The sequence below is a fragment of the Lutra lutra genome, chromosome 11 (assembly GCF_902655055.1).
Source record: "Lutra lutra chromosome 11, mLutLut1.2, whole genome shotgun sequence".
NCBI lineage: Eukaryota > Metazoa > Chordata > Mammalia > Carnivora > Mustelidae > Lutra > Lutra lutra.
The window spans coordinates 21680059-21705506 of NC_062288.1; the positions used below are offsets into that span (position 1 = coordinate 21680059).

The window sequence follows — 25448 nt, forward strand, 5'->3', positions numbered from 1 at the left end:
AGTTTTTCCGAAGAACTAAGCAATTCCTGGACACCAGCAGGTTCTACAATTCAATTCAACTTAGACACTTTCTACCTGCATCAGACCCCACAGGTTATGGGCTCAGTCCTCAAAGACTGCCCCCACCCCCGACCACTTCAGATGCTAGGAGCAAGCCCAAGTTATCACCGGTGCTCCTCTTTTTAAATTTTTTTTTTAAGATTATTTATTTGATATATATATATATAGAGAGAGAGAGACAGCAAGAGATGGAACACAAGCAGGGGCAGTGGGAGAGGGAGAAGCAGGCTTCCTGCTGAGCAGGGAGCCCAAAGTGGGGCTTGAACCCAGGACCCTGGGATCATGACCTGAGCTGAAGGCAGACACTTAACAACTGAGCAACCGAGGCTCCCCATCACCGGTGCTTCTGATCAGAGATTCACCAACCCCACTTTGGGTCCAATTAATTTGCTAGAGCAGCTCACAGAACTCAGAGAAAATTTTGCTTATCAAGTTTATTGCCCTCTAATCCGGTTTGCCTCCCTCACAACAAGACCCCATCCTTACAGGGCTTTCCAAAAGCCCCATTAGCATAACAAAAGACACCTTTATAGCTCACCGCACTGAGAAGATTCTGAGGGTTTTAGGAGCTTTGTGCCAGAAATGGGGATGAAGAATAAATATTCCTTTTTCAAAATCACAATATTAGACTAACTATACGCTGCCAAGAAACTCACTGCAGCTTTATGGACACACACACAAGGAAAGTGAAGGGAGAGAAAAAGATATTCCATGCAAATGGAAGCTTTAAAAAAGCTGGGGTAGCCGCACTTCCATCAGACGAAAGACTTCAAAACAAGGACTGTAATAAGAGACAAAGAAGATAATTATATAATGATAAAAGGAGAGCACATAACATTTGTAAATACATAAGCACCCAACACAGAAGCACCTTATAAAGCAAAAATAATCAGACTCAAAGGGAGAGACAGACTGCAGTACAATAGTAGGAGACCTCAATACTCCAGTTTTATCGATGGATGCGTCACCCAGACAGAAAATTGATAAGGAAACATTGGACATGTTAGACCAGATGAACTTAACAGACATCTACAGAACATTCAAAAGCAAAACAGATGCTCTTCTTAAGCACACATGGAACACTCTCCAGGATAAATCACATGATAGGCAACAAAATAAGTCTTCATAAATCTAAGAAGACTGAATTGTAAGGGCCTATTCAACCAGAGCGGCCCCAGCCCATTTTGCCATTTTTTTGTTTATGCAGTAAAACTTAAATTGACCCTGCCCCCCCCCCCCCCCGCCCCCAGGGGAACTTACTTAAAAGCAAGTCCAGGAAACCAGTCCCAGGTGACGGGCCCAAATACAAGGGTGGGTCAGGTAAGGTGGAGACATTCAATCAGTGGGGGCCCATACTGTCTCCTAGCTACCAAGGTGGTGGGCTGGGTAGCATAGCTACTATGGGGTGAATTGTAATTCAATTAGCCACCTGTGCGTGGCCAGGGGCAACCACTTGGCCTTTGCTCTATAATAGTCTGGAAAGCAGGGAGGGGCGTGCGCCCCGGCGGGCTGGTTTGATTCTTGATGCTTGGCGCTAAATAAAGCTTTGGTTGACCTTCGCTTTGTATCAGTCTCGCTCCTTTAATCATGGACCCATTATTGGGGGACCCAACAGAATTAATATACAAACTTGTCAACTCTAAGGTAACGAACTAGAAATGACCTACAAGAAGAAAAATGGAAAATTCACTTATATGTAGAGATTAAACATGCTACGGAACAACTAGTGAGTCAAAGAAGAATCAAAAGAGGGAAAAAATATCGAGAAAAAATAAAGCTAGAAATACTGACAAGGGAACAGAAGGCTGGCGGAGGACAGAGCAGAAGCTGACATCACGCAACCTTCCCCCACCCCCACTCCTGAGTGGGACATATGTGACATTCTTTAGGAATCTCCCAACTACCTTAAGGTTAATACCTTGCTAAGAAAGGAAAAACGACCTTGACAATGGCAAGGCCTCTGGTATCTGGTATCCTGTAGGTCTTTAGCATATGAAAGTTCTACGGAAACCTCCCTTTTTCCTTACCTCCCCCAACACCATTGTACGTAACCTGGCACCCCTCACAACCCCGGGGCAGCAGCTCTTTCTGCCCACAGGTCCTGTCCCTGTGCTTTAATAAACCATCATTTAGTACCAAAGACATCTCAAGAATTCTTCCCTGGTCGTGGGCTCTGGACTCCACCCCACTGAACCTCACCTATATTCTAAAACTTCATCAGCACAACATACCAAAACTTATGGAATGAAGCAAAAAGAGTCCTAATAGGGAAGTACAGAGTGCTAAGTGTTTATGTGAAGAAATTTGAAAGATTTCAAATAAACAACCTAACGTCACACCTCAAGGGCCCATAAAAAGAACAAAGCCCAATGTTAGAAGGAAGGAAATAACAAAAAGCAGAGCAGAAATAAATGAGAGTAGGAAGACAATGGAAAGATCAATGAAAATAAGAACTGGTTTACTGAAAAGAGGAACAAAATAGGCAAACCAGTGGCTACACTTACCAAGAAAACAGAGAGAGAGAGTGGCTTCATTTACCAATGAAATGAAAAAGGAGACACTACAATTGATATCACAAAAATACAAAGGAAAAAAAAAATGAAGGATCGTAAGAGGGTATTAGGAACAATTATATGCCAACAACTGGACAATCTAGAAGAAATGGAAAAATTCCTAGAAATATAAAATCTACAAAAAATGAACTGAAGAAACAAAAAATCTTATCACACCAGTTACTAGTAAGGAGATTGAATCAGTAATCAACAAAGTCCCAACAAACAGAAGTCCAAGACCACAGGGCTTCACTAATTAATTCTACCAAAGTCTTCGCAGAAGAATACCAATCCTCAAACTCCCTAAAACAGAAGAGGAGGGAATACTTCTAAACCCATTTTACAAAGCCCTATTACCTAGATACCAAAATCAGACAAGGACTGCCACAAGAAAGAAAATTAAAAGCCAAAATCCATGATGAATACAGATGTAAAAAGCCTCAACAAAATATGAGCAAACAAAACATTAGAAAGTCATACACCAAGATCAAGTGGAATGTACCCAGGATGCAAAGATGGCTCAACAGCGGCAAACACACCGCCGTAATGAAATGAAGGATAAAAATCATACCATCTCAACAGATGCAGAAAGAGCATTGGACAGTATCCAACATCCATTCATGATAAAAACTCTCAACACTAAGAGGGTAGAGAGGGACTGTACCTCAACGTAATCAAGGCTATTTAGGACAAAGTCACAGCTAACATCATACTCAGTGGTGAACGACTGAGTGAGAGCTTTTCTTCTAACACCAAGAACAAGAGAAGGATGTCCACTCCACGATTTTTATTCAACACAGCACTCGAAGTCTTGGCTAGGGCAATTAGACAACAAAAAGAGATAAAAGCCATCCCATCAAAAAGAAAAAGTAAAACTATTTGCCGACGACATTATATAGAGAAATCCCTTAAGACTGCACCAAAAAGCTGCGAATACACAGGTTCAGGAAAATTGCAGGATACAAAATCAATATAAGAAAATGAGTTGCATCTCTATATGCTAAGAACAAATTATCAGAAGGAGAGATTAAGAAAATAACTCCAAGAAGAAAAAAAAAAAAAAGAAAACTCCATTTACATTTACATCAAAGAGAACAAAATACCTAGGGATTAATTTAACCAAGGAGGTATACAGACCTGTCCACAGAATACTGTAAGGCACTGATGAAAGAAATTGAAGAAAATACAGATAAAGAGGAAGCTACTCAAGCTCATTGACAGGAAGAACTAATAAAATGTCCATATTACCCAAAGCCATTTACAAATCCAATGCAATCCCTACCAAAATTCCAATGGCATTTTCACAGAAATAGAATAAACAATCCTAAAATTTGTATGGAATGAGAAAAGACCCCAAATGGCCAAAGCAATCTTGAGAACAAAGCTGGAGGCATTGCGGTCCCTGACTTCAAAATACATTACAAAGTTACAGTAATCAAAACTGTATAATATTGGCATAAAAACAGACACACAGATCAATGGAACAGGACAGCCCAGAAATAAACCTATGCATTTACAGTCAATTAATTTATGACAAAGCACCCAAAGAAATACAAAGGGGAAAAGACAGTGGCTCAGATGTGGGAAACAGGCAGAAGAAAAATTATTAATTTCCTTACCCACTGACAAACCCTTGAAACTGGCAGAGTGACATTCCTCTAGGGACTCCACTGCCTTCCCCTTAACACTTTGCTTAGGGCAAAGGGCAATCCTGGCCTGACTGACCCCTACCCCCGACCAGGATCCTGTAAGTTCTACTCTAACAATTCATTTGGAAACTTTCTCTCTAAACCCTCCAAGATAGTGTTGACAACGATTCCCAAGCACAGGGCCCACTGATATACATCTAAAGGGTCTCACGAAAAGGTTTTATTCACGGTAATGAATAACCTTTTGCCCAACAACAGCTAGCCCCTCAAGATCCTGGAAACCTTGCTTCCAAAATTCCTTAGACACTTATGCCATCCCTGATCCCCTTCCAACTTGCAAGCGTATAATGGACCACTCCTCACAGCCCCGGGGCAGCAGCTCTTTCTGCCCATGGGTCCTGTCCCAGGGCTTTAATAAACCACCATTTTGCACCAAAGATGTCTCAAGAATTCTTTCTTGGTCATTGGCTTCGGACCTCACCCCACCGAACCTCACTTATATTCTAAGACTTCATCAGCTCCATGAAATGGTGCTGGGAAACCTGGACAGCCACATAAAAAGATGAAACCGGGCCCTCTTATATCAGACACAAAAATCAACTTAAAATAAAGTCTTGAACATAAGACTTCAAACCATCAAACTCCCAGTACATGTAGGCAGTAAGCTCCTTGACATAGGTCTTTGCATGATTTTTCAGATTTGACACCAAATCCAAAAGCAACGAAAATAAACAAGTGGACTATCAGATTTTAAAACTTCTGCACAGCAAAGGAAACCATCAATAAAATGAAAAGGCAACCTACGGAATGGGAGAAAATATCCCCCAATCATTTATCTGATAAGCCGTTAATATCCAAAATATATAAAGAACTCATGCAACTCAATGGGAAAAAACTCAAGTAATCATTAAAAAAAATAAGCAGAGGATCTGAATAGCCATTTTTTCCGAAGACATGTTAAGTGGCCAACAGATACGTGAAATAGTGCTCAACATCTGTAATCATCAGTAACATGCAAATCAAAACCACAATGAGTTATCACCTCACACCTGTTAGAATGCCAGTATCAAAAAGATAAGAGATTTTGGGGCTCCTGGGTGGCTCAGTGGGTTAAGCCGCTGCCTTCGGCTCAGGTCATGGTCCCAGGTCCTGGGTTCAAGCCCCACATCGGGCTTTCCGCTCGGCGTGGAGCCTGCTTCCTCCTCTCTCTCTGCTTGCCTCTCTGCCTACTTGTGATTTCTCTCTGTCAAATAAATAAATAAAATCTTAAAAAAAAAAAAAGATAAGAGATTAAAAAAAAAAAAACCACCAAAAAGATAAGAGATAACAAATGTTGGTGAGGATGTAGAGAAAAGGGAACCTTGGTCCACCGCTGGAGACTATGTAAATTGGGGTGGCCACTAGGGAACAGTTTGGAGGTTCCTCAACATTAAGAATATAACTAGCATGCAGATCTAGCAATTTAACTTCTGGGTATTTATATGAAGAAAAAGAATACCTTGAAAAGTCATACGCATCCCCATGTTCACTACAAGATTATTTATAACAGGAAGACACAGAAACAACCTCAGTGTTCATTGATAGATGAATGGATAAAGAAAATGTGGTCTATATATATATAGGAAAACTGAAATAGTGGGATATTACTCAGCCATAACAAGAAGGAAATCCTGCCATTTGCAACAATCCGGGTAAACACTGAGGGCATTATTCTCAGTGAAACAAGTCAGACAGGAAAGAAAAAACAAATATGACATAATCTCACTTATATGTCGAATCTAAAAAAAAAAAAAGGAAAAAATTGAATTCACGAATACAAATAGATTGACTGGGGATGCCAGAGGCAGGCGAAGGGGCAGTGTAAAATGGATGAAAGTGATGAGAAGAACAAGTTTAAAGATATGTAAATATTGGGAAAGTAATGTACAGCTTGATGACTATAGTTAGCAAACAATACTGTATTACGTACTTGAAAGTTGCTGAGAGTAAATCTTAGAAGTTCTCATCACAACAACAAAAAATCTGTGCCTATGAAGTGAGAGATGTCAACTAAACTTTTCATGGTGATTATTCTGCAATATGTACAGATACCTGAACCAAATATATATATATATTATATATATATATTATATATATATATTACATATATTTGATATCAAATATATACTTAGCCACATATCATATACCTACCATTAATACAATATTAATTAATATTAATACAATATTTTATGTCAATTTTATCTCAAGTACAACAAAAAAGATCATCTTCAGAAATCTAAAGATGATGCTGAAAAAAATGGATACTTGTCAAGTCTTCTTCAAAGATAAAGGGGTGGGGTGCCTGGGTGGCTCAGAGGGTTAGGCCTCAGCCTTGGGCTCTGGTCATGATCTCAGGGTCCTGGGATCCAGCCCCACATTGGGCTCTCTGCTTCATGGGGATCCTGCTTCCCCCCCCCCCACTTTCCCAACCCCTCTCTGCTCCACAGGGAGCCTTCTTTCCCCGCCCACCCCCGCCTCTCAGCCTACTTGTGATTTCTGTCAAATAAATAAATAAAATCTTTAAAAAAAAAGATAAAGGGGTAGTTTCAGGAAGAAGGGACCAAGAGCACCTTATTTTGTAAGGTGCCTGACTTAAGGTAAGGGTGACTCTGGAAATGGTAAAATTAAGTTTAAAACACTGACTTTGTCAGTGTTTACCAGGTTCAATCAGTGTAAGTGAGAAGGTATCTGAATCCAGAAATCTCTTTCACACACAGACAACAAATCAGGCTTTGTAAGTCAGGGTAAATAAAAACCTTCTTTTGAAAATTGCTTTTTCCTTTGTCCCTAAAGGGAAACAGACCTTCTCCCTACTGTTTTCTCGGAGTATTTCCTTGAGTAAACTTGTACAGCTCACCCTCGAACAATGAAGAGTTTAGGGGTGCCAAAATCCACGTGTAATTTTGGATTCCGCCAAACTTAACTACTAATAGCCTGTGATGAACTGAAAGCCTCACTGAAAACAGCTAACATATATTTTGTATGTGATATGTCTTATGTACTGTATTATTACAATAAAATAAGCTAGAGAGAATGTTAAGAAAATCATAAGGAAAATACATTTACAGAACTGTATCTACTAAAAACAAACAAACAAACAAAAAAACCCCAAAACTCCATGTAAGTAACCCTGTGCAGCTCACATTCCCCTTGTTCAAGAACCAGCTCTAACTGTAACTCCTTTGTCTCCTTAATATAAATGACATCTTTTTAAAAGCTAAGTAACTCTCCTGCCAGTTTACAACCCAAGAAAGTCTTTCTTATGGGCTTTGGGGTCATCTGTTTAAAATGTAAACATCAAAAAGGTGGAGCCCAGATCTCTGAATTTAGCCTCACCACCTGGTTCTATGTTGTAACCACCTGCTTGTCATAAAGATGCTGAGAAGTCTTATTTTTCCTTTGGATAAAAGCAATTAGCTGACACAAATTGCCACGTCAATTACCAGTGAATTTAGGATGAATTATGTGTAAATGGTGCTGTCAAACCTTTTCTTAAAGACAAGTTACTGTCTTTCTGGAAAACATGCAGGTGGTATGAAATAGATTTTATCTGCCTAGATACATAAAGGGGTGAGAATTCTCTTTTCAATCCCATTAGCTGATTGCCTGGGATGAGCACAGCAATCTAGTTTAATGCTTACTCTACAATAAAACTTTAGTTCTTTTCTGTATTTGTAGAGAGGAATTTCTTGGCTGACAGGAGATTTCATTTTTAATTATTTCTGTAACAACGTCCATGACCGGAAATTTCCCTCCAGAACATCCAGCAAATCCTCAGAATCCCGAATGCACCAATCGGTACTTTTGGACGGCAACCTAACCATGCACTTTTTCGCCGGGAGGGTAGCCTTTCCCACGCAGACAACTGTTTCAAACTGATATGTACATCTGTGTCTGTTATCTCCAGAATCTCTCTGCGACTTTGTATATGAACCGCAGTGACTTCAAGGTACCTCCTCCCTGAGGCTTGGCCGAGAGGAGGCAGAACTACTCCTCCAGCTTTCCTTCTCCCAGGGCAACTGCAGACACAATTTCGTCTACCGCTCCAGGACCCGCAACACCCACGCCACCGCAGGGAGAATCCCCTTGGTAACACAAAGGCCGGAGCAAGCTTTAACGTGCGGAGCAGTGGACAAGCTTTTGAGAAACCCAGCCAATCCTCCGCTGTGACGCCGCACTCAGGCAGGAAAATGTGGGCAACTTTTCATCACGGGATTTTGAACTAAGTGGAGGCAGGAGGCAGCTCAGGACCTTACACGCACCCCATCAAGTGGACGATCAGTCCTCTGCACCTGGCTTCTCCACCTGGCCGTGCTCAGAGCCTCCCGCCCTCCCCTGGCTCGGCTTCTTTGGCCGCGAGCACGGGAAGGTCACGAGCGCCCGCTGTCTTCAACCTTCACCCCAGGGATAACACCCAGCCCCGGTCCGCCGTCCCCCGCCACCTGCCGGGCATCCCGTGGCCTCACCTGCGGAGCTCGAGGGGCGCAGCCGAAACCCGCGGCCACCTTGCCGCTGCCCCCGCGTCAGCTTGTAAATGCAGTAGCAGGCGCCGGCCCCGAGGACCAGGCCCGCCGCCACCCAGCCCACGTCCCGGGCGCCGCCCATGCTGCCGCCGGTGCTGGGGCGCAGCGCTGGGCCTGGCGTAGGAGACCCCGGAGCCAGGGGATCCCACCGCCAAGCTAGCGCGAGCCCGCGGAGGAGAAAGGAAATAGGGTCTGAGCTCCGCCTCCCGGAAACGACCCTGCCAGCCTAGCAAGACCGCCCCCTGCGGCCCCGGAGCGTCCCGGCGGCTTGGCAGAGGCGGGGCGGGGGGCAGGACTAGTCCAGAGCCTCAGGGACTACGCGACCCGAAGGGACCCCCCCGGAGGCCGCCGCCGCCCGAAGGCAGACTTCACTAGCTACCGCCGGGGCCGAGGCCAGCCTTCCTCCCGCCGCCCTCCCGGCTGCTCCCCTACCCCCGGCCCCGCCTAGGGGGCGCGGACCTAACGCCGCAGCGCCCGCCCCTCCCTGCCCCGCGGTTGCCGGGGCAACGCCGGGACGCGCTAGTCCCCGGCCGGGGCGCGGCGCCTGCTTCCGGGGACGCGGAGGGCCGGCGGGGAGTTTCAGTGGGGCCTCTGGTCATGGCCTCGCTACGCACTGCCAACCCCCGACTGAGGAACTACTTCAAGGAGAACTACATTCCTCAGGTCTGCGAGGTACTGGAGCCACGTGGCGGCGGAGTTAAAAGGGAGAGGACCCCGGCGATTTCCCAGAGGAGGGGCTGGGGTCTGGCCAGAGAGCGAGTGGAGGGTATGAGGAGCGGATTGGGAGAAGATGAAGTCAGCCTTGAATAGACTGGCCATCTGGGCTGAAGATACAGATCAGAGGGCGCCTGGGTGGCTCAGTGGGTTAAGCCGCTGCCTTCGGCTCAGGTCATGATCTCAGGGTCCTGGGATCAAGTCCCGCATCGGGCTCTCTGCTCAGCAGGGAGCCTGCTTCCTCCTCTCTCTCTCTGCCTGCCTCTCTGTCTACTTGTGATCTCTCTCTGTCAAATAAATAAATAAAATCTTTAAAAAAAAAAAAGATACAGATCAGAGAGGAGAAGACAGAGGGGGCGATGGTGGCGGAAAGGAGGGGAAGGGTGACATGTTCCCCAGAGAAAGAGCGCAGGGCCCCGGGGACAGAAACCGCAAACTCCAGACTTTAAGGTCTGGTCAAGAGGGGCCTGAGGACCGAGGAGGACCGCGGAAAAAGTGTGCTAGAGACAGAGGAGCAAAATTAGAAGAGTGTGGCTTTATGAAGAGAGTGGGCAGTAGTGTCACCTAAGAGGAGGTATGGTGGATTTGGCACACGGTGAGCCTGTGTGATGAAGGCAGAAGATAGATTTCAGGTAAGCTGAGCGAGAGTGGACGCTGAGACCTCTACGGAAGGCAGCCAGCCCTTTGCGAAGGAGCCCACAGCCGGGATTGCCCTAACCCGAGGAGACTGTACCCTACGAGGGGTGCTAGGTAGGTTTTATTGTTTTGGGGGTAGGAAGCCAAGTAACTTCCATTTTCTCTACAAATATTTGGTGAGATATTTGCTAAGAATGTGTACATTTGGAGGCAGCAGAAGGGGTTTGGAGCAGAGATAAGGTATGTGGAGATTAAGGGGGAGAGAAGTCTAGGGAAGGAAAGAAGAGAGCCAGCCAATGTTGAGAGCCATGCTCGGGATGGTAAGTCTCTTGTGCAGTTGGGAGGGCAATTTGATAGAGCCTTTCTGAATGGCAATTTAGAAGTATTTGTTAAAATGTACATACACCCTTTGACCAAACATTTCACTTCTAGAGATCCACTTCAGACATAGACTTTCACTGTATCTGGAAAGCTGTACAAGGATATTCATTATTGTGAAAATAGCAAATAACTTATATATGAATAAGGGAATGGGATAGTATATAAAGTATATATGTATTTTTTGAGAAGAAGAGCTTTCCAAGACATTTTATTTTTTTAAGATTTTATTTATTTATTTGACAGACAGAGATCACATGTAGGCAGAGAGGCAGGGAGAGAGAGAGAGGAGGAAGCAGGCTCCCTGCTGAGCAGAGAGCCCCACGTGGGGCTCGACCCTGGGACCCTGGGATCATGACCTGAGCCAAAGGCAGAGGCTTTAACCCACTGAGCCACCCAGGTGCCCCCCAAGACATATTTTAAAAGAGGAAAAATAATGCAAGTTGCCCCAGAAGTGTCTACTACAATGTAACTACTCTGATTTCATATAGGTATGTATATGTGTGTATATGTATATGTAGGTACATATATCTAGCTACATTTAAGACAATGCATGCATAGAACATACGCAAAACTTTTAAAGCAAATGTTTGGGGGGCGGCTTTATTTTTTTTTAATTTTTGCCATATACCTCTGTATTGTTTTAATTTTTTGCTGCTGAGTTTCATTCATGTTTTACTTCCATACAATTATGTTTGAAAATATGTAGAGAGCATGGTACTCATCTTCCCCACTGAGTGATTTTCTTAAGTAACAGTCACTAAACCAGATGTAGGTATAAAAATAAGAGTTGACTTCATCCAGGATAGGCGTTTGCCAGACATATAGTTTGGAGGGGCGGTGGTGGTGAAGGAGCTAAGCTTTTTAGAGTGTCTGAGGGATGGGTGGAGGGACTAGGTGGGAAGGGAGAACAGTTCCTTACACTGATATATGGGCAGAAAGTGGAGGTTCCTAAGGATTAAAGAGGGGTAGAGGGAGTAATGGAGGGAGGGAGCTGGGAGAGTAGGAGGGTAGGGGTCAGAAAGTGGAATGTTTATATTTAAGATTTTAGGATAGAGCTCTTCTGAGTGATGACTCGGTCTAGATTGGCTGTGGAGTAGTAGCAGAAGTGGACTTGAGTTGAGGGTCAGGGAACATCAGGGAAGTGATAGCCTCTCCTCATCTTGCTCTCCACTTGCCATAACACTAGGAGGCTGGTAGAGGATCCTTGGTCCCTCCTTTGGGTACAAACCCCCATTGCTCTCCAGCCTACCACATTGCTCCCAGAGGAGAGAGGCCTTCAGTAGAGCCCTTTGCCTAAGGCGATATTGTCATGAGGAGTCCTTCTCTCCCTTCTGGTACCACATTAGCAGTAGGAGCAAGGGAGCGGTTTTCCGGGGCCCACACTCCTACCTTAACCTGGTTACCTGCTTCCCCTAGGAGATTATCAGGATGAATCGCCCTGTGCCTCTTAAGCCTGCATAGTTCTTCATCTGATCCAATTTGACAGGACTAACGATCTTCTCAAACCCATCTTCTGCAAACTTTGGAAAACGTAATTTTTTTTAATCATAGATTTCCTGTATACTCAACCTCTTCTGAATTTCACCTACCTATCTTAAATAAAACCTGAGTATCATTTCCCTGCAAATGCTTGCACAGAGGCTGATTGAAAAACCGAAACAAAACACCCTGCTTGACTTACTGACTTAAATACCGATTCTATTGATTGATACTTGTCATCAGTTTTACAACATTTTTGACCATTCTCAAATAATGTTTCTACCCAATTCTCTCTTCTTCTGGGACTCCAATCATCAATATGTTAGGCTTTTTTGTTTTTTTTTTCCCCCTGTTCTGTTTTTTTCCTTCTTTTTCCCTTTGTGCTCAAGCTTGGATATTTTTCACGGATTGTCTTCAAGTTTACTGATTCTGTTTTATGCTGTGTCCTGTCTACTATTAAATATATCAAATGGATTCTTAATTTCCAACAGTATATTTTTCCATTTTAGGATTATCAGTTGATTCTTTTGTATAAATTTTGATGAAAATTTTGCATGTTTTCATCTATTTTATCATTTCCTGTTTTCTTTAAAGTGTTGTTATTTTAAAAATCATTGTTAACATGAATAACTTTGAAGACTCTCTGAATGGGGTAATTGTTGAAACTGAGTGATGGGTTCATAGGCATTCATGATACTCGTTTACTTTCTGTATGTTTGAAGTTTTCCATAATAAAATGTCAGAGGATAGCAATGGCTGGGTGTTTTTTCTCATAATGTACATAGCTAGGGACGGATGCTAGACAGGTTTGATTGGGCTGTGTAGTTCTTTTCTATTTGCTCATTGTATCAGTTATCCATTGCCTTGTAATACAGCTATAAAACTTAGTGGCTTAAAGCAGCAAGAATCATTTCGTTTGCTCAAAAATCTGAATTCTGAAAGGTTTTTCAGGGAGAGCTTGTCTCTGCTCCATGTGGTACCATCTGGGGTGGGTGAACAGGAGTTAAAGACCCACTTTCAAGATGGTTTGCTCACATACCTGGCAAGTTGGTGCTGGGTGTTGGTTGGGGGCAGAGGGTCAGCTATGTCTGTGAGCCAGGAGGCTTTGTTTCTCCAAATGGGCCTCTTCATGAGCAACTTGGACTTCCACACAGTATGGTGGCTCGGTTCTAAAGGCAAGCATCTCCAGAGAACTAGGTAGAAGTTATACCACCATGTGTGACCTCGGCTCAGAAGTCAACGTAACATTATTTCACTGAGATTTAAGAGGAGGGAATATAGACCCCACTTTGTGATGGGAGGCATATGAAAGTCACGTTGTGAAAATAGCCCGTGGGATGGGAGATATTGTCATGGCCATACAATTAGCCACACATGGCTTGCTCATACAAGGGGAATCTGGAATCAAGTTGCAGTTACAGGCATTATGTGGACAAATAAGATGGGAATCACAGCAGTGTCACCCAGTAAGTGGGTTTCAACCCTTCTACATATTTATCCCTTCTTTTCCTCTTCCCTTTCTGTGTTCCCCAAGAGTAGATGTACACTGGACATTAAAAAGTTGCCCACACAATATGCGTTTCTCTCTTCCTTCTAATATTTCTTATATTCTTCTATAACCTCCCTCTCCCCCACATAGACTATATGCTTCAGGGAAACTGACTATCTCTGTCCTGGGTGGTCCAGCCCTTATTGGCTTCCAACAATAAGGTTCTCTGGCCACAGTGTCTGTGACAATGTGGGTGGTGGTAATCATGAGAGAAGGCAAGATGTGATCCAGGCCAGTTGACATCAAGTTGCTGGTTGGAGTGCCAGGACAGAGATATACCATCTCTGGATGTTCATGGGGAAGTGTGCAGCTCTGGGAGCCACTGCTGATTATCCTGTGCCCACAAGGAGAAATGGTTTAGGGTTCCTAGAGGTTTGTACATCCATCTCAAAGACCATTGGATTGTATGTTCAACTCATGTAAGTCAGGTAACATTTTTCAAACAACAAATTAGGGTCTTGGCACCAGCCAGCCTTTTTTTTCTTGGGGGACAGCAAGAGTGGTAAGGAGGGGAAATCAGACCATTCCATCAGCAAATGTTTGCTGGGCATCTACCATGTGCTAGTAGAAAATTTCTTTAGGCACTTGCAGTTGTGAATCTGAAGTTGTCTTTAGTCCAGACGTCTCTCTTGCATTCTCTGTGCATTTATCTATTTGGGTGTCCTGTGAAACACTAAAGAAACATAAATGGGTGAGGCTAATTTTAATAATATACTTTATAAAACCAATCTGTCCAGAATATAATCATTTCAACATGGACTCAATATAAATAGAATCATATTAAGTCTTCAAAATTGGGTGTGTATTTTACACTTAAACAGCCCATCTCAATTTGGACTAACCATGTCTGAAGTACTCAATAGCCACATGTAATTAGTTCCTACTATATTAGACAGTGCAGGTCTAGACTATATTAACATATTTAATAAGCCAAGGAAAATTACCCTGGACCCAGAAATGATCATTGTGTCTCTAAGGTTGTACTTTTCAAGGGCACAAGGCTTCTAGAACTTCAGGAAAAGCCTGAGTGGCACAGTGAGGCTGGAGGGGCGGTCTAATGGCCAATCAACATGGTTTCCTCCTTCCCAGTGATCACACATGGGATCACACGTGGGACAGCTGTTCTCACACACACCAAAGGAAAGATTTTCAAAGATTTTCAAATCTAAAAAGTAGATTTTATTGTGAAAATGGAAAAAGTAAAACCATGATATCAATTGAATGTTCTGTCTACCCAGATTCCTATGTTGCGACCTAATCTCCCATGTCATAGTATTGGAGATGAGGCCTTTGGGAGTTGATTAAGTCATGAGGTAAAGCCCTCATGAATGGGATTAGTGCCCTCATAAGGAGGCCTGAGGGACATTCCTCTCCAGTCCATCATGTGAGGGCACTGTGAGAAGACAGCTGTCTGTGACCCAGGAAGCACCTCTCACCAGACACAGAATCTTCCTGTACTTGGATCATGGACTTCCCTGCTTCTAGAAATAAATTTCTATTGAGAAGTTTCTGTTGTTTATAAGTCACTCAGTCTATAGTGTTCTGTTACAGCAGCCTGACTGGACAAACTGTTGATGTGGTTTGTTGTTTCAAACCACAAACCCCTTTAAACCCACAGTGGAGGGGGCCTGGGTGGCTCTGTCAGTTAAGCATCCGACTCTTGATTTTGTTTTCTTTTTTTTTTTTTTAAAGATTTTTATTTATTTGACAGAGAGAGATCACAAGTAGGCATAGAGGCAGGCAGAGAGAGAGGGAGGAGGAAGCAGGCTCCTGGCCTAGCAGAGAGCCCAATGCGGGACTCGATCCCAGGACTCTGAGATCATGACCTGAGCTGAAGGCAGAGGCTTAACCCACTGAGCCACCTAGGCAGCCCCCGACTCTTGATTTTGGCTCGAGTCTTGATCTCGGGGTCATGAGATCGAACCCGGCCTTGGGCTATGTGGTGGGTGTGGAGCCTGCCTAAGATTCGATCTCTCCCTCTGCCCCTCCCCCCACCCACCCTGGTGTTCATGTGTTCTCTCTCTCTCTCTCTCTCAACAAAACAAGCAAAACAAAATAAACCCCATAGCTGAGAAGGACTCTGGGGAGACTTTCAGCGACACAAATGGAGATTCAACAAGTGGCCTTGGTTCCGTCCTTCTGAAGTTCTCATTCTCTGGGGTTGTCTCTCTTTGGCTACTGTTATAGCTACCTCCCTAATCCTATCTAGATGAAGCCCATCCCAATAAAGGACAAATAAAATGTATGCAAAATCAGAGATGGCTAGTGTCTTAGTCTGCCTGGGCTGCCATAACAAAATAACAAAAGTACTGGGGGGCTTAAGTCACAGAAATTTGTCTTCTCATAGTTCCAAAGCTCAAAGTGTGAAATGAAGGTGCCCACATGGGTGAGTTCTGGTGATGGCACCCATCTTGGCTCGCAGACACCTGCCTTCTCATTGTGTCTCCCATGGCAGAGAGAGAACAAGCTAGCTGGTGTCTCTTTTTATAACAATGCTAATTCTATCATGAGGACCCTATTCTTATGACCTCATCCAGCCCTGAATACCTTCTAGAGGGCCCATCTCCAAATATCATCACACTGAACACATGAATTTTGAGGGAACACAATTAGCCCATAACAGCTAGTCAGTGAAGAAAACTCCTATTTAACCGCACTGGCAAAACAAAGTGTAGATGAAATGAATTACCGTTTTCCAGGCATCAAATCGACAAAAATTAGAATTTTATAATTATCAGTGCTTGCAAGGTAAAATGGACACTCACATTAGCTGTTAATGAGAGTATAAATTGATAATACCTTTTTAGAAAGCAATTTTGAGATATGTATGAAAAGCTTCAAGACATACCTCCTGGGGCCTGGGTGGCTCAGTGGGTTAAGCCTCTGCCTTCGGCTCAGGTCATGATCTCAGGGTCTTGGGATCGAGCCCCGCATCGGGCCCTCTGCTCAGCAGGGGGCCTGCTTCCTCCTCTCTCTCTGCCTGCTTCTCTGCCTACTTGTGATCTCTGTCTGTCAAATAAGTAAATAAAATCTTTAAAACAAACAAAAAAACCCCATACCTCCTGATTCTATATTCTTGCAATCTATCCTAACAAAGTAGTCAGAGATGAAGATATGTACAGTTCATCATTAATAGTGAAAATATTACATCATATAATTTTTAATAATGGGACAAAGTTTGAAACAACTTAGATGGCCAACCATATAGAAGTTATAAAAATTTGGGGCGCCTGGGTGGCTCAGTGGATTAAGCCTCTGCCTTCGGCTCAGGTCATGACCTCAGGGTCTTGGGATGGAGCATCGAGCTCTCTGCTCAGCGGGGAGCCTGCTTCCCCCTCTCTCTTTGCCTGCCTCTCTGCCTGCTTGTGATCTCTGTCTGTCAAATAAATAAATAAATAAAAATTAAAAAAAAAAAAAGAAGTTATAAAAATTTATGGTACTATTTTTTGTGGTAGATTACCAACCAACCTCAATACATGAATTTTTTTTTAAATTTTTAAAGAAGATTTTATTTATTTATTTATTTATTTATTTGGGAGAGAGAGCATGGATGTAGAGGGAGGGGCAGAGGGAGAGGGAGAAGCAGACTCCCCCCTGAATAGGGAGCCTGACACTGGATGCCATCCCAGGACCCTGAGATCATGACCTAAGCTGAAGGCAGACGCTTAACTGATTGAACCACCCAGGCACCCAAGTACATGATGTTTTGAAGAATTTTGACCAGACGTGGAAAAATGTTTCATAACCAAGAAAAAAAAAGGGATAACCCCCCCAAAAAAGATCTGCAATAACAATACATAATCCTCATTTTAATTCGTAAAACTATAATTTTAAAATTTAATTTGTAAAAAATATATGCATTGTGAAAGACTGAAGTTAAAAGTTTTATTAGAGGTTATTTCCGGTGGGCAGGATGATGGTTGATTTTTCTTTTCTTCTTTATATTTTCTCTGAATTTTCCAAATTGCATAGACCATATACTATTTTTATAATCAGAAAAAAATGTTCACATATTAAAAGAAAATACTGAAATGCTGGCCTAAATGTAGGAAAAAATACGCCCTTTTTTGCTTTTGCATACTGTTACCAAATAAACTAGAAAGCAATAAAGAAAGCACAGGGAGCAGAAAAGCATTTATTACTGGGAAGCTCCAGTTTCTCATCCCAGGTGCCGCTGGCTGGTCTGTTGCAGGCCTGTGTCTGGGCTCCCTGGGATGAGATCCCTTTGGCTCTGGCTGGCTGCATGACTGAGGTTTCCTGGACACCTCATTCCTAGATGGCTCAGTGTCTGCCCCAACTAGCACCTTCATAAAACCCTCTCACTTTGGTTCAATTTGCAGGCAGGCCTGTGTGTGCCTAATTGCATGCTGGTAGATTCCAAAGGTTTTTTGGTTCTGTGTTAGCAGAATCCCAGGCTTGTCCTGACTCCTAGGAGGAATGTTCTACGGCCGGAGAAGGGGCTTTGGGAGAAGAGAGCTCTGTTTCTTCCCTTTCCACCCATCCTGCAACATCAAAGAACAGTTCTGGTCCTATGTGGATATATTTTGGGATTCTCATGAACTTGGAGCGGGGGGTGGGGGGATTAAAGATTTTTTTTTTTCTGATTTCACAAAATGAATTTGAAATCACTATGATTAATCACCACAGTTGTTTTCTGTCCCAAAACAATATCCTCCTCCATGGTTCAGAGCCTCATGTTGCAACAAGCTGGTCTATTTCCATCATGGACCACCAGTATCTAATATGCCTTCCATGTAATCTACATGTACTGTTTGTACAAGAGATAGAAACATTGAGAAATAGAAGGGTTGTTTTTTTTTTTTTTAAGACCTTGGAGGCTAGTATTTTTTAAACTTTAATTCTCGGTTTGAAATAAATGAACTGATTGATCAAATACTTGTAAATCTGGGCAATAAAAGTTTTACTCTCTATATACCATTTTAAATTCAGGAAAAGTATATTTTAGAAATTCAAAGGTTTTTAAAAAATGTCTGCCTGTGGAGACTCAGAGCCTGCACCTAGATGGGACTGTGGGAAAACTGAGAATTATCTTTTGGTTCTTCAGTCACTGAGATATTTCTGAGAACTCTGAAATACTCACCCCACCACTGTGCACATCTCCTTGGATATATTCCTTACAAGAAACATTTGTATTTATTTATTTATTTAAGACTTTTTAAAAGATTTTATTTATTTATTTCACAGACAGAGATCACAAGTAGGCAGAGAGGCAGGCAGAGAGAGAGGAGGAAGCAGGCCCCCCACTGAGCAGAGAACCTGATGCAGGACCCCAGGATCATGAGCTGAGCTGAGGGCAGAGGCTTTAACCCACTGAGCCACCCAGGCACCCCGAGACATTTGTATTTAAAAAGATATTAAGATAGGGGCAATACACGATGAAGCCTTATTGGTAGAATTTGGTAGAATTTCAGACATACTTTGTCAGTAATATTTAGAGATCAGTTTCTCTCTCTGTTTTCTACTAGTCAGGAGCGAGCACACTGCGTACAGACAAGACCTAACCCATGGGACCAGAGATGGGGGAGATACTATGGGTAAAGTGTCTACCAAATTATTAAACATCTACATGTAATGGCTGTCTGTGAGAGCGGAAAAGCGTTCTTCAAACCTAAGATCGCATTTCTGTTTAAGACTCAGTTTGCAAAACTAGATATTCCCAGCAGAGGGCGTATTTAAGTTACAAATCATGATCCTTATGCAGTTTCATATTTTTAGAAATACTATAAAACTTTTTAAATTTTTATGATATTTATGTTTTATGTTTCTCTCGTGATTGATCCCAATTTGTACATAAATGCAATTTTTAAAATATTGCATTTATTTTATAAATATATAAATGCAATTTTTAATAAATTTATTTTATTTTATTTAATAACTTTATTATAAATTTATTTATATAATGAATTTATTATAAATTTAATATATATGATATATTTTAATATTTAATATATTTTAATATTTAATGTATTATATATTTATAATATATATTATAAATAAATATTTTATAAATTTATTATAAATTTATTTTATAAATACATAAATGCAATTTAAAGGAACTGGATACCCTGACTCATTTATGGGACCTTGGGGCTAACAGGTTGTGGCTTCTCTTGAGGGCAGTTATGTTTGCTGAGTTCCCTTAGCCCAGCCCCCATTTCACAGATGTAGTTCCAGAGGCAAATTCGTGGAACACTTAAATAACCAAAAAAGTATATAATAATTTTTTTCTCCAATAGCAATTCACTTGTCTAGGGATTCCACAGCGTGGTGGGTGCCTCCCTGTCGGGCCCGGTGCAATCCAGCAGGTATCAGAATCCTTGTCTTGCTCTCACCTCATGGAGACCCAAGTGTTTGTGAGATGTCACTTGGGGCTTGATTGGGGGGGGCTTAGGGAGGTACAAGAGACTTTGAACAGAAACTTAAACCTATTCCAGGGCTCCACCTGGGTGGCTCAGTTGGTTAAGCATCTGCCTTCAGCTCAGCTCAGGTCATGGTCCCAGGGTCCTGGGATGGAGCCCCCCATCATGCTCCCTGTTCAGTGGGGGAGCCTACTTCCCTATCCCCTGCTCATGCTCTCTCTCTCTCTCTCTCTCTCTCTCGCTGTCATATAAATAAATAAATTCTTTAAAAAAGAAAAAAAGAAACTTAAACCTATTCCTAAGGAAAGAGGTTTCTGTAACTTTGTGATTCTGACATTGCATTTTTAAAAGCAATCTTCCTCTAAAAAAAAAAAACGAACAAGGTGAAAGCTATATGTTGGTTACTCTGCCATCTATTTATTTATTTAAAGATTTTATTTATTTGAGAGAGAGAGCGCACAAGCTGGGTGAGGGACAGAAGTAGAGGGAGAAGCAGATTCCCCACTGAGCAAGGAGCCCAATCTGGGGCTTGATCTCATGACCCTGGGACCATACCCTGAGCTGAAGCCAGACCCTTAACTAACTGAGCCACCCAGGCACCCTATTCTACCATAAAAGAAGAACGTGTTTGTGGGTTTGCATATGCATAAAATATTTCCAGATAGATAATGTGGGAAAAAAATCCCTCAAGTTCTGGAGGAAGATACACATGTGGACAATTTTGTGTGAGTGCATGCTATGTGCAAGGGAGGAGCCTGAGTTTGTAGTTTAAAAACCTGAGTTCTCACTCTCTGAATCACCTGGCCCTTCTTTGCCTCATCTGTGAAACCCAGAAGCAAGAATATACCCTCTAAAAGTCCAGGTCATCCCTAATGGGGTATTAGGAAGCAAAATGAGCCATGAAGTTCTGATGATTGGCCTTTGGCCACGTGATTGATCTTGCTGGGGTTTGATCATGAATGGCCTAGAGGATTCTAGAGGAGGACCCAGTCCCAGGTCTTGGTATAGAATTCCGGCTTCTTCACAGAATGGCTATGTCTGCTTCTCTCTCACCTGAACCCTTTACTCCAGCCAAACGGGTCTACACCCATGAGGCTTTGCTCTTGCCAAGAGAAAGACCCTACCTGTAAACCTTCTGCCCATTCCTTGACCCTTGGAAGTTTCTCCAACTATTGAGGGCTTCACAAGCCTTTTGCAATCACTTTACCTTTTCACTCATGAAACAATGAATTTTTGCTTTGCTACACAGGCCCTTAGTATATTTTACCATACTTACCTGCATATCTGAAAAGACTTGCTCTCAGGGTGCCTGGCTGGCTCCGTCGGTGGATGGAACATGCAACTCATGATCTCAGGGATGTGAGTTCAAGCCCCATGTTGGGTGTAAAAACGTTTTAAAAATAAAATCTTGAAAAAAATAAGGACTTGTTCTCAAGTGTTTTATATATATCCCACAGCTCTCATAGACATTTACTGTCTTATTATTTATGTTTAAACTATTGTTCTATCAAGTTCTCTCTCCTAATCATTTCCCCCCAAATACATTTGTCCTAATCTTTTCCATTAGGCTTGGTATGAAATCAATGAAATCAATCCCTCTGTCATCCCACTGGCTTTGAGTGGTACAAGGGAACAGTTTTGAATTTCTTTGAATTTGAATTTCTTTTCTCTTTGCTCAAGTCTTTCCCTCTTAATGGAGGTAAGAATTAGCAGTGGAACGGTTAAAAATAGTAATGGCTTGTTATCATTATTATATAATAATATAACATTATCATTATTATCTATTGAGTACTTATTTTATGCTAGACACTATTCAAAGTACTTTACATATATTAGTTCACCTAATTCTCATGATAACCTATGACATATGTACCTTTATGATCCCATGTATAGGTAAGGAAACAGGAACAGAGGAGTAACTTGGTCCAAGGTTCCACATTAGAAGATTGCAGATCCAGGATTTAAACCCAGTGGACTCCAGCTACTGCATTATCTTGTTCCTTGAAAGATGGGTAGTAGTAGAAAGGAGTAGAAACAATGTCCTGGGGATGCCTGGGTGGCACAATCTGTTTCAGCTCTTGGTTTTGGCTCAGGTCATGATCTCCGGGTCGTGAGATCGAGCCCCACGTTGGCCTCCGTGCTCAGCGCAGAGTCTGCTTAAGACTCTCCCTTTCATTCTGCCCCCAGCCTCTAAAATAAATCAATAAAACCTTAAAAAATAGAAAAAAGAAAAAAAAAAGAAACAATTGCCCTGAATAAACCTACGTTTGTCATCAGTCCCCAGACACCTTTCAGAATATTTGAAAAATATTGGGAATGGAGTTAGGCAGAACCAAAAGAAAGTGGAGGATTGTACACTTATTTTGTGAAACTTGGTCTTTTTTGTCCTTCATTGTGTAAGTTTTCACTAAGAAACTAGCCTTGATAAAGCCCTAATTGATGTTTTCTGAGAGTCAAACATTCATCTTGTGGGAATGTTTGCATATTTTGCCTCTGCTTATAAAGACCAAATCAGCGGTTTCATAATTTTTATTTTCTTTGGGCAGAAAAAAAGCTATTGGTTCACTAGTTATGGTTTTCTTATTAGCACAGGGCTATGTAGCATTCACGCGTTGATTCTATAAAGCCTCAGTCTGTTTTATTTTGCCCAGCAGGAAAATAAACAATGAGATTTCTTACCCAGAAGGTGAACATTTGAACTCTGCTAGTTCCTTATGCCTCTACTAGCGTTCCAGAGACTTACCTTTTAACTTGATTTGACTTCTGCAGGGACTGTCATTTTCTAATCTGTGGAACTTAGAAATATAAAGAAACAAGTAATTTCTCATATTCATTAATTAGATCCTAACTTAAAAAAAAAATCACCTCAATGCTGCGCTCCATTTAGGCCCTAGTTCTCAGACTTTAGTGTGTTTAAGAATCACCTGGGGAGCTCCTCAAAATGCTGCTCCCGGGGCCCCATCTTCACTTGTTCAACCCCCAGGTGATTCTGAGGTTAATGTTCTCGGGGGTGCTACAACAGAATGAATGAAGTGGCTAGCGGTGGGAAGTAGAGAAACTCAGTATTCTGGGGACTCAGGCCCTCAAGTGCCAGAAGGCAGAAGGGCCTGTCGTCAGGACTGTTCAGGGAGCTGTTGGAAGTCTGGCTTCTGGGTAATAGTCTTCAGCCCTTAGGTCACAGAATGCTATTTACATTCATCTTGCAACTGCGATGAGAATCACTGACCTCTTGTGCAATTATATTCTCTGGCTCTGGGGGAGAAAGAAATCAGTCAGGGGTCTTCATCCTTAAAAAGGGTAGAACCCACTGATCAAAAGTCTTCAATTTGGCTACAAATCTCTGTTCACATAAGGGAAAACACTAAGCAGCAACCCTATTGTGTCATTGACAATGGATTTTTCTTTCAATAGTAAAGGGAAGCATTTTAGTTTGACTTCAACAAAATACTAACACTGGATAAAAAGAGGGGGCACGTTGACCTAAAAAACTGTCACATTATTTAACTTTGTAATTGTAGGAGAGAAGCCCATCTGCTGTTTAGTAAGAACACACAAATCCAGGAAGAGTGATTTGTTTCATTTTCCCTAGGCTCTGTTATGCGGCCTACTTATTACATGTCCTGAGGATCCGCTGAAATATTTACAGAAAATGATCATTACTATCATGGAAAATGGTCTTGAAAGTCTTCTCTGGTGAGTATTGCTTTGCTTTACAGTAGGGAGATATTTTATTTTGAAGGTAAAGCCCTCATTGTGTGGTAATGAAAGAGGTCTTGCCAACAAACGCTTCCATTTTCAAGATGGCTGAAGAATCCTTCCACAGGCTTGGAAGTCCCAAAGACGTTAATAGGAACAGTTTGCCCACTGGTTCTTAACTGAGAAATACAGCCTTCTCTCATCAATCACGTCCTCACAGGGCAGATATTTCAAGTTGGGGGTGAAGAAAGGGAGGTATGCCCTCTTGGGACGCACAGCAAAATCTTGAGGAGGGGGTAGTTTGAAAAAGCCCCGCAGGTGATTTTGATATGCTTCTCCCCAAAGTGTCTCTTCCTTCCCCTCCACCCATGGAATCACTGATTCAAATTGCTGACTTAATGATAAAACTAACGACTATGAAATGAAATGTCTTCCTCTGTTTGACGATTTTATTAAAGGGATATGTGCATCGATCCATCAATGAGGCCCAAAATTCGGAGATTGTCTGAAACTTACATAGAGCAGCTCTTTGGACTGGATGATCAGCTGGTCAGTATTAGTAATCAAACATTTAAAAATAAGTTTTGTTGGAAGTTCTCAAATGGCATTAGATTTTGTAACATGTATGAGGTCAAAGTGTTTTGGAATTGGAGGCATTCAGAAGAGTGAAGGAACATCTCACACACACACACACACACACACAAACACGCACGCGCATGCACACACCCACCCCCAGAACCACGTTCATAGTAACCTTCCCAAACTTTCAAGAAGCATTTACCAAGCCTTTATTCTTTCATTTCTGAGAAAATCTTTATATTTCTTCCTTTCCTCTTTCTCCTCCTCCTCCTCTCTCACATCTTTATAATGATAAACACAGCATTATGCAAAACTTTAAAGGAGGATATTTTCTTTCTGTTCTAATCTACTTCCTTCTGTCTTCTACTCTTCTCCGTTTTCTTTGCCATCTGCCCCGATATTATGCTTCTAAAGATAGGGCCAGATATTAATGAGGTCCAACTTAAAAGCCAGACCTGATTGTTTTTTGTTTTTTGAGATTTTATTTATTTGAGAGACAGCGGGAGAGGGAACACAAGCCTGGGGAGTGGGAGAGGGAGAAGCAAGTTCCCTGCTGTGCAGGGAGCCCGATGCCGGGCTTGAACCCAGGACCCTAGGATCATGACCTGAGCTGAAGGCAGACACTTAACGACTGAGTCACCCAGGCGGCCCCCAGACCCGATTGTTAATGAAAGGAATGACCAACTCCAACAACTGGTTTTGACCTTGTAAAGAGGGCAAGGAGGTAATTCAGGACATGGAGTCTTTTAGAACAAACACTATGTACCTGAGAGAAGCTAAAATAAAAAGGCATGTGGGGAGAGAGATACCAACGCAAATGACGTGTGGGTAGAACTGCGTGTGATACCTCTAGATCCCGGGCTCATGTCTTGGAAAGTAGAGGGCAGCACTTGGGAGTTGCTGGTGACATCGGGCACTGAAAGGTAGATTCAGAGCCCCGGTCACGGTGGATGCTGAGAGCCAGATCAGTCTGAGGCATCAGTGGGAAGGCCGGGTGAAGTGTAGCACAGGCTTCTAATCAGGTGTCTGCAACAGAGAGACAGCAATGGAGGTATAGGATATTTCTGCGAAGGCTGGGATGATTCAGAGGACCAGCATGCTGGGAAGAACCCACAGGATGAATCCTAGTTGATCTGCATCATGGTGTGTGAATGTCTTAATGACTTCACTTTATCAGCCATGGACTCTATCTACTATCAAGTGCAGATATC

General features: G+C 42.5%; 2 protein-coding genes across 2 annotated transcripts in view; one reads left to right on the top strand and one right to left on the bottom strand.

Annotated features, from left to right (window-relative positions):
• Nucleotides 1-9054, bottom strand: part of ARMC10 (armadillo repeat containing 10) — a 39594-nt gene extending 30540 nt beyond the window's left edge. Inside the window, exon 1 of the mRNA XM_047694156.1 lies at nt 8767-9054. Coding sequence (XP_047550112.1) covers nt 8767-8905 — 139 coding nt within the window. The 5' untranslated portion in view covers nt 8906-9054. The remainder of the gene's footprint in view (nt 1-8766) is intronic.
• Nucleotides 9055-9237: 183 nt separating this feature from the next.
• FBXL13 (F-box and leucine rich repeat protein 13) overlaps nt 9238-25448 on the top strand; it is a 258167-nt gene continuing 241956 nt past the window's right edge. Inside the window, exons 1-3 of the mRNA XM_047694145.1 lie at nt 9238-9495; nt 23552-23655; nt 24117-24207. Of these exons, the coding sequence (XP_047550101.1) occupies nt 9421-9495; nt 23552-23655; nt 24117-24207 (270 nt within the window). The 5' untranslated portion in view covers nt 9238-9420. The remainder of the gene's footprint in view (nt 9496-23551; nt 23656-24116; nt 24208-25448) is intronic.